Raw genomic sequence first — 15616 nt, 5'->3', positions numbered from 1 at the left:
GTTCCTGAGTGCCTCAAGTCCTCCACCATCATTCCGGTACCGAAGAAGACATCCATCACCTGCCTGAATGACTACCGGCCTGTTGCACTGACCCCGGTAATCATGAAGTGCTTTGAGCGGATTATTCTCAGGTACATCAGAGACTTCATCCCCTCGGACCTAGACAGCCTTCAGTTTGCTTACAGAGGGAATCGGTCCACAGAGGATGCTGTCTCCATCACCCTGCACACAGCCCTGACCCACCTGCAGCAGCCCAACACCTACGTCAGGATGCTATTTGTAGACTTTAGCTCAGCTTTTAACACCGTCATCCCAGACAAGCTGGCGCTGAAGCTACACACGGTGGGTCTGCCTGCGTCTCTGTGCCACTGGATCAGAGACTTTCTCACCAACAGGCCTCAGGTGGTGAGAATAGGGAACATCACATCATCCCCTCTGGTCCTCAGCACGGGCACGCCACAGGGTTGTGTGCTCAGCCCAGCCCTCTTCACCCTGTTTACTCACGACTGTGCTGCCATCCACCCCACCAACACAGTCGTGAAGTTTGCGGACGACACTACAGTAGTGGGTCTCATCTCAGATAACAACGAGACCCACTACAGAGAGGAGATACACCAGCTCACCCAGTGGTGTTCAGCCAACAACCTGGTGCTGAACACAGGAAAAACCAAGGAGGTCATTGTGGATTTCAGGAGGTCCAGGAAGACGGATCACGCCCCCCTCCTCATGGACGGAGAAGTGGTGGAGCGTGTGGACAACATCAGGTTCCTGGGCCTCCACATCACATCTGACCTCTCCTGGTCCATGAACACCTCCCGCCTGGTGAAGAAGGCACAACAAAGGCTCTTCTTCCTCAGGAAGCTGAAACGGGCTGGACTCTCCTCTCGGTTGCTCGTTAACTTCTACAGGGCCACAATTGAAAGCATCCTCTGCCTCAGTGTGACAGTGTGGTATGGCAGCTGCACGGCACAGGAGAGGAAACAACTGGCACGGGTGGTTAAAACTGCACAGGGCATCGTGGGCTGCCCCCTCCCTGACCTAGACTCTATATATGAAGGTCGGGTCAGAAAGAGGGCGAGATCCATCGCCACGGACCCCAGCCACCCGGGCCACAGACTGTTTGTACCGCTTCCATCAGGAAAGCGGTACAGGAACATCCGCACCACCACTAACAGACTGAGGGACAGCTTCTTCCCCAGAGCTGTTAGAGCTGTCACCCCCAGCAGCCCCTCACTGCAGTGAGAGACTGTGTGAACTGTGAACACTGCACACCGCACTTTACACCTACACCTACACCTCTACCTCCACCTGCACCTTCTGTGTACTTGACTTTTATGTACACACATATACTATAATTATATACATTTTAGTATATCAGCACATTTCAGTTTCATTGGCATATTTTATTCTGTCGGAACATTTCACTGTGTATATTTTATATTTTATTCTGCTTGTATATTTTATTCTGTTTGCACATTTCACTTCCATATTTTATTGTTTATTGTTTAGTATATTTTATTGCCTAAGTATATTTTCATTCTGTTATATTTTTAATTGCTTCACGAATATTTTTTTTATTGCATGTTGGTTTATTTTATTTTATTGTAGTTATCTTAATTTTATTCACTCTTTCTAGCCTTATCTTTCTTACCATCTAACATGGGGGTTGCAATGAAAATTTCATTGACATGTGCAATGACAATAAAGACTCTTGAATCTTGAATACTTCTGCTCCCCTCATTTCTTATTACAGGAAACTGCACGAACCTAATAAAAATAAATAACACTAGTGTTGCTTTAGAGTTAAAAAGACAAAACAAAACTTTACAAATACAGCTCATTTGATTTAAAAAAAACTGATTCTGTGGTTAACATCTTGAGCATAAACCCATGGGTCATACATATTTCATCCTCCCAAAGATTTAGAGGCTGACAGACCATGCACTGCTTTTAAAGTTAAAAGTAAAATGTAAAATCTGCTGATTGTGCTTTTAACCTAAGAAAGCAAAATGTCTCCTTTTGGATTATTCTTCCAATTATTATCATGATTAACTGATCAATCGCTTGGTCTATAAAAAGATAGAAAACAACAAAAACTTCTTATCACAATAATCAAGTCCAACGTGATGTCATGAAATGTCTTGTCCTACAAACAAATATTCCATTTACTGCAATGCAAGAACAGGAAAAACACCAAATTCTCACAGTTGAGAGCCTGGAACCATTAAACGTTTGGTATTTGTTATGTTAAAAATGAAAACAAATGATAATTCCATTAATAAAATAGTTGCTGATTAATGTTTTTTTAATCGACAAAGCGATTAATCAAAAAAATGTTGCTGTTCTAACAAAAATCATATGAGATTTGGTCTCAAGCACCGAAGTCTTCTGCCAAATTCAGCCGCCAACAATAAACACTTGTGATAAAGAAAGTGCGAAATGTGTATACGTCTGTCTTCCATCTCACCATACCATTACCATTATTGCCATTAATTCATACTAGCTAAAACAAACCTAAGTAACTGATGAGTAGACTGCTTGAATTCCTGGTACATATTGTGATGTTTAAATAAAATAGAAATGTGCAATCTGCATCATTTACCTCCACAAACCTCTTGAACATGAGGAAACGCAAAGAGTCCAATCTCCTCTTCTGCAGAGCATTGGGACATAGTCCTGTGTTTAAAAGATGAAGTCAGAATCACCTTCATTTTTCAAAATATCTCCATACACTGAAGAACGTAAAAACGATTCCAGACGCTAGAACAAGCATGTAGTAGGTCTACATCAATGATACATCAAATACCAGAGAAGAACATTGTGAGCATGCACAATGAGCTTGTTTTCCTTTGGTGGTAGTAACTGAAAAACACCATCAATAGGAACTAATCATTTATTTGTAGTAATTTAACACTGTTCTGTTTCTTCAGACACATGCTCATTACACCATGCAATAATAAGCATGCATGAAATGAGGTGGACAATCATGCATGAACTACTACACATGCCCGGTCACACACCTCGGTCAATGTTGAATTTCTCCACGAGTCGGAAGACTTGTTTGGTGAGCATTTTGGGCTGGATCTGGCCCATGCACTCTTTGGACAGCGAGAGGCGAGGGAACTGCCTGCAAAAACACATGCAGACATAACAACTCATTCATACAGAGGACCACCGATGCCTACACTGGTATGTTCCAATACGTTCACACATGCTCCATACTTGCTTATCTCCTCCACACGGAAGCTGGGGTGGCACCACGAATCTAGCAGTGTGACCAATTGTTGTTCTAGGTGACTGTGGCCTGTGACAAAGGACTCTGCCAATAGCAACTTGTTCTGCAAGATTAGCGGTACACACATCTGTAGGAGAAGATTAGAGATCACAATTGTGGAAGTTGGTTAGTGATTTAAGAGAGGTCATTTTGAAAAGTTCAGATGGAACACATCCTAAGTATGCTCATGCAGTACATTCACTGCTTATGAATAAACATGCACACAGGTTATACAGACATGTCTGCTGAAAATGTTTTGTCACACCTCCTCCATATTCAGGTCTTTCTGTAGTTTCAGCTTTATGCTGAGCTCTGCTGCCTGCAAAAAAGACGAAGTTTAAATCAAAACAGAAAATCTTTTCTTTTTCAATTAATCTGACTTTTGCAAAAACACCAAAAGAGGCACTCACCTCTTTGTAGCAGTTTTGAGCCTGCAACCTCACAATGTGGAGTCGGAGTATGGCCGGATCCAGGGTGTTGAGTTGGTAGATGTTCATGAGACCGTCTAAAAAGCTGGGCTGGGTATCTCTTAGTAAGTTCAGAGCCCGCTGTTGGAGCGCCCCTGCTTGCTGCTCTGACAGTGAGCTCAGGGTCACCTGGTGGAGGGACACAGATGACGAGGAACCAAAAAACCAGGATTGAAAAAATGTATTATAGAAAAAAAAGTAGAGCCTGGAACATAAAGCAATAATTGTTGGAACTATTGGAACTAATCTTGCTGTGGTGTTAGTGGTAATATGTGTGCGGCTGTGCTGGTGGATCATCGGGAGGTCGATGAAAAAAATTTACCAAGTGCAGGAATAGTTTAGGTGATCCATGTGCTCCAGTATTCTCTTTTGAGATCATGAAACTTGTTTTTAACTGAATCACTTCACCAGATAAATGCACTGACAGCTAAACATGTCACCAACATGAAAAACACTAGAGTTTTGTAGAACTACAGTTCTGTACACCTATTATACAGTATGATGCTGGCCTCCTGCCAATTTACAAAGAGGGCAAAGTAATACATTTCACATACAAGGGTAATTATTATTACAACATACACACAAAAATTGATTATGTTCTTGAAGCTATTAGAAAAAGATACCTTTAACACTGACTGTCTGCAGGTGGCACAAATGGAAAAGTATGGGGCACATCGGTATATGCACTCTACTGTTATAGCGAAGCAAGACTGGAACTGTGGTGCACAAGTGTCCAAAGGGTCTGAAAGTGATGGAACTGGGACTCTTAGCAGTACATTTCTTTCATATAAAAAAGGTTGTTTGATGAATCTTCACTACCTGCGGATGTTCCTTCATCCACGTCTGGAATTTCATGAGGATGTGATGGCCGAGGGTTTGGCTCCGACCTTTCTGTTTGCCTGGACAGCCCTCCAGGATTGTTAGCAAGTCCTCTAGAGGCTCAGCCAGCTTTGAAAAACCCTGGAGGGCTGCCAGATGGAGCTGTGGGGGCAGAGAAGGGAGAGGGAGTGGAATTAAATCTAAAATTGGCGAGTGCTAGGTGTATAAAACATTGCAATCATTCATTACTGCCACACAGTTTTCACTGACAAATACACACAACCTGTGCTGCCTATAGGTCATGTTAAAGGAAATCTCAATTTGTGTGCAAACCACAGCTGTTTTAGAACTAAAGAGCGCTTGTTCACCATTTACATAATGAATTGCGTGGAAAGTTTTTTCAGTGGAACAGTCTTAGAATGGAGTGGTCAATGATGAACCAGCTGTAGAAAATGTGCAATGAATATTACATGTTTTCTGCAAACGTGAATCCAAAAAAGTTGAGATGCTGTGTAAGACATAAATAAAACAGAATGTGATAATTGGCTAATTTTTGACATCTGAAAACAGTACAAAGACAACATATTTAATATTTTATCTCTTCAACTTTGTTGATTTTTAGAAATATCCGCTCATTCTGAATGCCAGCAACGCGTTTCAAACAAGTTGGGACAGGAGCAACAAAAAGGAGCATCCTGGAAAGACTCAGTCATTCACAAGCAAGGTTGGAGCGAGGTTCACCACTTTGTCAAACACATGACTGTATAAAGGATGTTACTGCATGGGCTCCGGAATACTTTGTGAAACTGTTGTGGGTGAACACAGTTTGTTTTATCAAAGGTTTACACCATTGATCCCCAACCCGTGGGCCGTGGGTCATTTGGTACTGGGCCAAACAGAAATAAAAAATAATTTCCATTATTTTATTTTTTCACATAATTTGTTTGTGGTCCTCTTGACATGATTAAAAAGTGGATTTACGTTCATTATTATTGTTATTATTATTATTATTAAAGAGAAAATACCACAGCTTTTAATGCCGATCTAATCATTTTATTTTGTTTTTATCTACTACACCTTTAGACTGGGCCGTGAAAATATTGTCAGACATTAAACTGGGCCATGGTACAGAAAAGGTTGGGGACCACTGGTTTACACAGCATCCCAACTTTTTTTTAGAACGCTGCTGGTAAAATGAGGCAACTGATGAGAATTTTCAGCTGAAGAAAACCTTCCCTCCCTGGGCCCAGCAGACATGGAGGATTGTGACACATTTTAGGTCTCAGCTAAAGAATGCAAACTCTGGCATTAGAAACTTCCTACACAAGAAAATAATATCTGTGTGAGAAAATGCTTCGCACCATGTCTTAATTTGCAAAACAGATGTCATCCACTCAATATCCTCCTCACACAGATCTCAAGTTCATTCAGTGCAACACAAATTCCTTCCTTCCTACTGACAGACACTCTGGTTTCCTCATTAACACACACACACACACACACACACACACACACACACACACACACACACACACACACACAGTGGTGGGCTTCATTTAAACATGCTGGTATCCAGGCTCTCTCTCTCGTGTTCCTTCCTGTGCAAGTGCTCCTTGCAGACACACAAAGACTCCATCGCTCTAACTTTGTAAACACGCACACACTCAATATTGCATGTGTGGAACTGACACATGCTGTGAAAGTGACCCTCACCGTCTGCAGATCTTTGCTGTTCCATTGCTCAAAGAGTTCGTCTCTCAGCACGGCAGGGTCAAGACCTGGGGGGATCAAACACACACATACACATGCATAGATGAGGTGGGATTTCACTCTGACCTTTGACCTCTATCAACCTGTCAAGGAATCAAACCTAAAGGCCTTTTTAGTTGTTTTGTTTTTTGTTTTTTTTACCGTATGGCTTTTGGGCTTTAAAGAGTTCTCATCTGGAAAACGGAACTTTTGCAAAATGCAAATCCTCTCAATCTAATTCTCAGGGCTGCAATTCTTAAAAATTTAATTTTTCTACTAAAACCGCCAATGAGAAGACATATATTTTGTTTCCAGTTTGCAAAATCGCATGCTTGGGCAAATGTTGATTATCAACTCTTCCTGGTTTAACCTTGCTGTGCAAATGAAAGTTTAAAAACTATTCTGAAGCCTCAATGCTGATTATTTGGCCTTGCTCTTAAGTACTAGTCATGATGATAAAAGGTCAAATTTGTTGCCAAACTGACTTGAAATACCATGTTTTGTGTCCAACCAAAATCTTAGCTTAGAGGTAATGTGATATACTGGAAATGTTGTTCGTTAAAACAGGCATAGCTGAGTAGCCATAACGTCAAATATTATTTCTTTAACAGGCATAGCAGAGCAGCCATAACATTGGATTAACAGCTGAGGCTGGTTGGATAGTAGAGGAACCCAGCATTAGCTCTGCATTCCAGCTGAATCTGGAGCCAAAATACTCTTGAGACGACTCTCGGGGCATTTTTTGGAAGGCTACGGTGAGTAAAGGGGCCTAGAAAGAAGAGAAGATGTAAGAATGCATGTGTGCTTCACAATTTGTGTCTATCTGCCGGTGTGTGTGTGTGTGTGTGTGTTCCACTGAGCCTGCCCAAAAGCTCCAGCTTCTTCCTCTGTCGCTCATGCTGTGTGGGCTCCACCGTACCTGCCCCCCTACCTCCCTCCCTCCTTCCCAGGGCTAGTTTTCCTGTTCCCCTCTCCTTCCCTGCAGCAGCCTCTCTCGGTTTTGTCTCGGATTTCCCCAGGAAAGGGCTATGTGGTGGTCATGGTGTAAAAAATACAACCTTCCTGATGCACAGCCTGGGAAAGCAGACCAAAAGGCCTCTCCCTCTCTCCGTGTTGGCCTCTTCCTCTCTCCTGGCCTGACACTTTTCATCTCTTTAATGTTGCCTCTTAAACATGAACTGTACCTGCTCGAGCCTGTGACTGAAATGCCAGTTGTGCAATGTCGGCGTTTTCACATGTTCTTGCCCATTTAGTACAAATCATGCATGCTCTACATTAGTGTCAATCACTTTCCAAAGCTTTAAAATTTTCAGATTTTTGTAAGTGCATTTCCAACCTTTTAAAAATGACTGGTTTTAAATAATTTCCACATGAAAATCTATTTCCAGTTACTTGGAAGTTACTTAAGTGTCGCACAGTAAAGCAGCAAAGGCTTTTCAAAGCTACCTACACATCAGTATCTCACCATGACACTACAGCTTTGACAGCAACATTACAGCATTCTACAGAAAACAGTAAAGTAGACTGGATATGTAGTAAATGAGCTAAGGCGTGCAAGAACACTGCTTTGGTCCACTGAAAGGTCCTTGAATTCCAAGCATTTGAATAGCGACAGAGTTTCCTTTGCTGTTCTCTGTGGTTCTCTGCTGTTACATACCCCACTCCAGCCCATTCATCCCACCAACGAACATGCGTACGTGCACAGAGACACACACAAACACAAACAGCACTACCCACTTCACTTCAGTCTCACTGTTTGTGTGAGGAGAGGAGAGGACCGAGAAGGAGAGGAGAGGAATGTGGAGCATGTAGCGTCTTTATAGCCTTGGCTTGTGGGTGAATGACAGAGCTGGAGGCTCCCCATTCACTACAACATAATAACCTCCATCACCACATACAAATGCACATGGACACACATACAGTAAATGCACTCATTCACCTTTGAGAGGGTGATTTTTTTTTTTACACAAGATAATTTGAAATATGAGAAAACACTGCATTTTACACTAAGTGGATTTTAAAGTAATCAGACCCTATCTTAGCCTCCCACTCTTATAAAACAAGAAAAGTCACACTTAAATTTCAGTAAAATTAGACAGAGATTAAATCCACAGGCAGGTCTGACTGCCTGTTGCCAGGCAGCTGCCAAAATAAAGGAAACACAAAGATCAAGTGTCTAAATGGGGCATTTGGTGTCACTGCAGCCACCAGAGCAGCTTCAGTGTGACTTGGCAGAGGTTGTGCAAGTGGCTCAACTCCACTGGAAGGATGCCACAACATTCTTCTACAAGTACTTTTCCCCTTTTGTATTTTGTTGTAGGTGCTGGAAAACCTTTCAACAGGTGCCACTACAGAGTCTTGAAAACGAGGAGAGTACAAGCACTTGCATAATTTGATGGCTTTTAAAGCAGTGTTTGCATGTTAATTACTCTCCAGAACTGACCCACTACAACTTGGTTCCTATCCAAATGTGGTCTGACACAGTACCTTCAGGCTCAACGGTGAAAAGAGAATAATGATGCTGATATCACTGTACACGCCATGAGCTCTTCTGTCTTCAGCAAACTAATATTGCCAAGAAACACACGCAAACAAAGTCACCACACTGTGGCAACACATTTATCTACACTACTGAAGGGAAAACCTTAAAAAAAATCTTGTAGCTGAACAAGTGCTGAAAAGTGTTACTTGGGATTTAAAATTTCAAGGGACCTTAGATTATTCTCATAACACAGTACATGTTTTACCTGTTAAGTTAGGAAATACCCAATACAGTCAAAACGGGTGGTTTAACATGGCCAATGTATATTTCACTAATAATAGACACTGCTCAGCTACGCCTTGTACCTTTGGAGTATGCATACCCATCATCACACCCCAGTTAACCCTCTTGTGTGTTGTTTTTATATTAAATATTGAAAGAAAACTCTGTGTTGTAAAACTGTGATACACACCCACTGCCTCCGGAGTAGTATGGCTCATTTCTGTCCACAGTATGATGCGCTGCTGTCACTCTGTTAAGGGAGGCACACACAACAAAACAGCGTCCGCCAGCATTACTCAAATACATTACTGTCACAACATAAAAGTAGACACTTTTGCATAATATGTAACTATGTACCACATACAGTAATATGACAACTACACTGAGTTTGGAAGCTTAGAAATTTGCTCTTCAGTTATTTTGGGCAACATCTTTGCAGATTTTATTTTGAATGATATCACCTTGCCAAAAAAACAAACACACCAAAAGAAAGTGAGAAATATGTCCTATGATTATGAACCAGTTTTGCTGAAAGTCTCATTCCCACCCACCCACACACACACACACACACACACACACTTTCTGAGAAACCTGTGGGAAAGGCAGCCTGAGAAAGGGCAAGATGCCAGCTGGCTATGAGACTTGATTTCAGGCTGAGGATGTTTTTTTAAGCCTGAAGCATGGTTGTTTCTCCCTGTCAGACGTCTGCAGGCTCTAGAGGCGGGATGTAGAATTCGGTGCTGTCTGGGCAACTGCACTTTTTCAGTGGATGGATGAGGAGGAGCTCTAGCACCTGCTGTCGGGTATTTTAAAATCTTATATCCCCACCTAGTGGCAATACATCATACTTCCTCATTGCTTCATTTCAGACATTCTGTTAGCAAACATTAGCTTCTCTGGTCCAGACAAATTAAGAACAACCTCTGATGACACTCCTGCGTGTTAATTTCATACGTGCTGTTGTGTGTTTCTGGTGTAGATGCCAATTAAAAGTCACAACGGTGATTGTACTTTTGCCTCTGTCATTGTACTGGTTAGCTCGTGACTCACTCTTGGCTAACGTTAGCTCAAAACCCAGTGCTAGGTTGTCATGTTAGGCTCCGATACACAGTAGACTTTATTTCGTAGTGTGTCAACAAACGAAATATTTAAAATTTGAATAATATAACATTACGTAACCCATATGAATGAACTCACCATGTACTATTAGCTTCCAGCCAACTATTGCCAGGTAGACTGTAGTGCCTAGCTAGTTTCATTTGTGTGGAAAATGTACCAATCGCATAAATAGCTAGTTCTTCTGTATATATTTTTGCCCTGCGTGAAACCTCCTAGGCAGCGATTGCTCTCACACTGTACAAAACTCCAGCTATATTCACCAGGACTTACAGATCCCAAACCCTGAACAACGTCATAGTCCAAACAACAAGCATAAACATCTACAATCTAAGATATTTCATTAATGGAGTTTATCGCATGCGACAAGGTAACTGTTAAGGTAACGGTGATGCTGCCTGTAATACTGTACCTTGGGCAAAATAACTAGCGGTCAATTCTTAGTCTACTTCCTGGTTTTAGTGGCGGATGTTATGTAGGTTCAAAGTACACTACTGCCACCGTGTGGCCAAACACCGCGGAACAGACAACATTTTATGGAACATGGTTTAAAATAACACAATCAAAAGTTTAAGTTAGCAATCAAAATTGCTTACTTAAACGACAAAATATTTAGTCATCTGGGTACGTTTATGTGACCACATCCATATATCCTGAAATATGAACGGAATATTAATTATCTTTAAGTGTATTGTAGGTAAACATAGAAACTAGAAGCTACATCTATAGCATATTACATTTGATGTGTTTATTTGACGTATCATTCCTCAGTCTTAACTACAGAGTTAGACGGTGTACCTTCCTTCCAGAACTGACTTGAACTGAACAAAACCTCAGTAGAAATAGCTGAGACCCCATCACGTGGTTAATGTTGTTTACCACGTGCTCTGCGTGTCACCTCTTAAATGACGCAGCCGCGGTCTTCGCTGCTTGAAACAGCGACTGCTGGATGTTGTTGTGGCAAACGCTTTTATTTGGAGGAGCAAAAGTCCTCGTCGTGGTGCATCGCTTTCCTCCTTCGGCTCTGTTGACTTTTCAGACTAGGATTTAGATCCATTATAACTCTGGCAGACTGCTGATCACGGAGAGCAACACTGTTGCTGATTCCTCTAACGCAGCTAGCATTAGCTAGCAGGTCCCACAGCTGAGCTAGCCAGCTAGTTGCTTAGCAGTGATGGAGTGGCTGGGCAACGGAGCATCAAGTCACCCCGATGAAGAGTCTAGCTGTGACCCAGCTTCAACTGCCAGGGGCGTCAGTGGTATTTATCCTCACCAGCAGGTAATGAGCTCATGCTAGCGGTCGGCACCACAGAGATAAAGGAGTGGTATTAAAAGCATGCTAACTAGCTAACGTTAAACCTGTTTGTGGATCACTGACGTGAGTTCATGTCAAGTTCGATTGCTGGACAGTTAGCAACGTATGGATTACTATCTGTTTCTCAGTATATATTATCTTAGCAATCAGCTTGGAGGACGCAGCTGCCATCGCACTTAGCCAACAGCTCACATGGTGTAAAACATCAGTGTCCTGGCTGCATGCTAACCTGATGCAAACCCAGAGTTGCGCAATCAAGGTAGCTACTCTCCACTTGAATATGCGGTTAAAAAGTAAACTGATGACTTGCACTGTCATCATCCTATCAGGACACTGCTGAAATCAGCGTCAGGAAGAGGCCATCTGTATGTGGAGTCATGAGCTAAGAGGCCACGACAGGACATGAAGCAGCAGCTCACTTTCCCACTCCCTCAGGTCCTTGATATTCTCAGACACTGGCAGCTGTGTGGGATGTCTGTTGTTGACTAGAAAAGGCGTTTGGCTGTTTTGGTAGCCATGGGTCAGATGGAAACAAGCATTTATTTATTTTTAGCCCTCGTGCCCCACCCTGTACCAAATACAGCATGGTTGTGGTCATCAAAGCTTAAAAGCTAAAGGCCTCAGTTAGTCTGTGATTGAGAGTGAGCAGGCAGTTTGTAGGTGTCAGCTGTTCAGTCCAAGTGGAGCCAATCCTCTCTCAGCAGGATGTTGTGAATGTGACCTCCCCTTGTGGGCACTTTTGCATGTTCAGTGTAAACTTGAAACTGGCATATTGCATTTAAACAGTAAAAATGCACTATTGCAGGATTCTAGCATATGTAAATGTATGCTCCAATATGCAAATTTGATCCTGTAGCACCTGTAAAAGTTTTTTTTTAGACAGGACGTGTTACAATAAGTCAGGATGTGTAATAAAAGTGTATGTAATAAGTGAGGATTTACTGTTGATTTGATGTCAGTCACTGACTGTATGTTCCTTTGTCCTCATGTCTGATCTCCTTTTCCTCCACTGACCTCGCATCAGTCGCCATCATCGCACCTGTGTGACTGCACCATGGTGTCGCTGTGCCAGAGCCAGCAGCGTTGTGTGAAGGCCTCTATCGTCTCCAGCTGGAGACTGGCTGAGGCCCAGGATCAGCTGTGTTCTCTGGGCGTCCACAGCTCGGAGTCCCTGGAGCAGGAGCGTGCTCGGACTCAGGCGTGTCCCACAGAACTCACACACACTGTGGAGGAGTGGCGCCGCAAGGAGAGCATGCTGGGAGGTCAGGAGCCCAGCCGCAGCCCTGTGCTCGGAGCTGTTGGAAGTTGGGATGTTTTTGATAAGGCAAGTGTGCAAATAGTTTGACTTTTTTCAAGTCTATGTGACATACAAAGCTGACATGGAAAATTAAAAGCAAACAAAATCAAGACAGAAATCTGGACCTCAGTTACAGTATATTGATGTCTGTTGTGTCTATCTTTGGAATCTGTATACCCATCATCACACCCCAGTGTGTTGTTTCTCCATTAAATATTGAAAGAATATTGTGTTGCTAAGCTTAGACTTACTTGGCTGTGTGTACCTACTGTCTACTGACCATATCATCAACAGTTAGTTAATGTCTTCTCTGCTCTCCAGAGTATCATCAATGTCCAAAGTCAACCTGTAGAAATGGATCAGGACAAGTGCAAGACATTTCTCCAAAAGTATGAGCAAGAGCTCAGGCATTTTGGTAAGTGAGATGCCAAATCTGAAGGTTCTAAGAATAGTCTCAACCTCAGACTAAAGATAAATGACTAATGAAAAAACATGGTGTGTGTGGTTTCTTTTTAGCTAAATCAAATGCCATCCTTTAGCTATTCAACTTGTGACTAGTTTCACTGGGAGAGATAGCATTATTTATTTTTTCATGTCCATACTTGAATTATTAATTTTATGCAGGAATTTACTCTCAGCACATTACTGTGGTACAAGAGGGCAAGTCACTTGCTGTAATTTTTTTCAGCAAAGTCCTTGCCAGTTACAGCATGGTTTAAATTGCAGTTGGTGTTTTATCTATTTATCAGTACTTTGTGTATTAATTGCATGCAATAAATTATTGCATAACATAATTAAAGTTAAAAGGCGTGCGCTTAAGTGCCGAATGATACAAATGTTTTATTCTCTTGTGTCCTGTAAATATTTCTGAAGTAACGTTCTCACAAAAGGTGGCAAGCAGCTGCGTTTTCTTTGACGGCATTACACATCACCCATTTGATCCTTTTTATGTCTTCAGAAAACGTGAACTGAGACGCTTTTTTCTGCATCTGTCAGGTATGCTGCGGCGATGGGACGACAGTCAGCGATTCCTAGCAGACATACCTCAGCTCATCAGCGAGGAGACGGCCAACTACTTAATTCTGTGGTGCATTAGACTACAGCAAGAAGGGGTAATGCACTGAAAGGATAAGGCTGGCGTTATTTTGTCTTTTTACAAAACCAACAAGGAGTTTAACTATTATTGTCTGTGCACTTACGCCTCAAGAGCCATCTAGTTGCAGTAGGTGGCGTACTCTTTTATTATGATGAACTTGGCCAGTGTAGTAAAACTCCTCTCAGCTCGTCAAACTGGAAAAGTAGTGTAAACATGGAACCACGTGCCTGAGCACATGCACTGACATCTGCAGACATTGAAAATGCAGGTACTGATAACATTAACAATGGCTCTGTTCTATCAGTTTGCTTTTATGTGTTTTCAGATGAGAATGAGTTCTACATGTGTGGCACAGAGGCGGCACAAAATGTATTTGCAAGCATGATGATGATTATGATGATAAAAAATTAAATAGTGCCAGCCTTGTCCTTAAACTGTTTCCATGCCACTTAAGAGGTCCAGTCCAGTGTGCTTGCACACAAAAACGCCACCAGGATTTAAGTAATCACTTCCCTTTACTGATCACTGTTTGGTGTTTTTTGGGTTTTGAAATTTGTTGAAGTTATTCAGGTGTCAGATATGTTAAGCGGTTCCTCTTCACAACTGAGAGTATTACACTTCCAAATAAAGAAATGGCCTCACCTGCTTTGTTAGTTAGTTTTCATGTTCATTTTGAAACAAATTTTAAACTAATGCAGTATCACACCATGCAAAGGCATTGGAAGAATTCAACACTGCGCTATTGTAGGACTAACCAGACATTTTAGTGAGATCCTCCAGGGAAATTGCATCCCTAAGTATCTGTAAACACACCATATATAGAACAGTGCACATTGCATAGTGTTAGAATTCAGTGATTATATAGCACAAGTAATTCGAAACTATTGACTGAACAATATTGAGGGAAAAGGTGCTTTTAAGGTTTGTGGTCGGTGAACAAGGTGAAATAGGCCACCAATTAAGACACACAGACAAAATCAGTTGTTTTTTGTGTGTGTGTTCTGCAGAAAGAAGCGCTCATGGAGCAGGTGGCGCACCAAGCTGTGGTCATGCAGTTCATCCTGGAGATGGCCTCGAACTCCCAGCAGGATCCTCGAGGCTGCTTCAGACAGTTCTTCCACAAAGCCAAAGTAAGATGCACACATTTGATATGCACTGCACATGTCTGTGTACTGATCTGTACAGTATGAGAGCCAACAGCACTGCCCTACAGTGATCTCAATACTTGTTTTTTATGCTTTTGCTATGGGATAGTGCAATGCTCCATGCCTGATTGAAATTTCCTTCATCCCCGTCATACAGATGTTGCCCCATGTTTTTCTAATATATGTGTCTCTGGATATAGGATGGGCAAGAAGTCTACTTAGAAGTCTTCCATACAGAGCTTGAGGCCTTCAAACACAGAGTGAAAGAATACACAGTCAAGTGTAAAGGTGATACAGTCAACAGCGCTGAACAACAGAACACTGGCACAAACTGTAGGCTCGACCCCAAAGAAGCCCTGGACTCTTTACCTCCAGTAAGTGCCCCTTCTCTCTGTTCCCAGTGCTGCTGAGTCTAGCCTGCTGCAGATACCCCACACAGCTGTAGGGTGGCACCACTGAGCTACTGTTTATCAGTCCTGTGCTACATAGAACTCTCAAGAGTCATCTTCTGCTGGATTTTAAAGTGTCAGCGGCTCATGTTCAGTTTCATGACACAAGTATGTGTCTCCACTAT

At 42.2% G+C, this 15616-nt stretch overlaps 2 protein-coding genes across 3 annotated transcripts in view; one reads left to right on the top strand and one right to left on the bottom strand.

The window, feature by feature from the left end:
- The window catches only part of exd3 (exonuclease 3'-5' domain containing 3), a 41159-nt gene extending 30796 nt beyond the window's left edge, over positions 1 to 10363 (bottom strand). The window contains exons 1-9 of the mRNA XM_041960127.1: positions 10271 to 10363; positions 9264 to 9323; positions 6274 to 6338; positions 4561 to 4722; positions 3685 to 3870; positions 3540 to 3593; positions 3223 to 3362; positions 3021 to 3127; positions 2603 to 2676 (exon numbers count right to left, since the gene is read on the bottom strand). Coding sequence (XP_041816061.1) covers positions 2603 to 2676; positions 3021 to 3127; positions 3223 to 3362; positions 3540 to 3593; positions 3685 to 3870; positions 4561 to 4722; positions 6274 to 6338; positions 9264 to 9291 — 816 coding nt within the window. The 5' untranslated portion in view covers positions 9292 to 9323; positions 10271 to 10363. The remainder of the gene's footprint in view (positions 1 to 2602; positions 2677 to 3020; positions 3128 to 3222; positions 3363 to 3539; positions 3594 to 3684; positions 3871 to 4560; positions 4723 to 6273; positions 6339 to 9263; positions 9324 to 10270) is intronic.
- Positions 10364 to 11110: 747 nt separating this feature from the next.
- cdc37l1 (cell division cycle 37-like 1) overlaps positions 11111 to 15616 on the top strand; it is an 11570-nt gene continuing 7064 nt past the window's right edge. For both annotated transcript variants that reach the window (XM_041959951.1, XM_041959952.1), the window contains exons 1-6: positions 11111 to 11468; positions 12529 to 12828; positions 13123 to 13216; positions 13798 to 13913; positions 14905 to 15027; positions 15243 to 15416. In XM_041959951.1, coding sequence (XP_041815885.1) covers positions 11364 to 11468; positions 12529 to 12828; positions 13123 to 13216; positions 13798 to 13913; positions 14905 to 15027; positions 15243 to 15416 — 912 coding nt within the window. In that variant the 5' untranslated portion in view covers positions 11111 to 11363. The remainder of the gene's footprint in view (positions 11469 to 12528; positions 12829 to 13122; positions 13217 to 13797; positions 13914 to 14904; positions 15028 to 15242; positions 15417 to 15616) is intronic.

The sequence above is a fragment of the Chelmon rostratus genome, chromosome 19 (genome assembly GCF_017976325.1).
Source record: "Chelmon rostratus isolate fCheRos1 chromosome 19, fCheRos1.pri, whole genome shotgun sequence".
NCBI lineage: Eukaryota > Metazoa > Chordata > Actinopteri > Chaetodontiformes > Chaetodontidae > Chelmon > Chelmon rostratus.
Note: the sequence above shows the minus strand (reverse complement) of the source record. Positions and strands in the feature narration are given on the sequence as shown.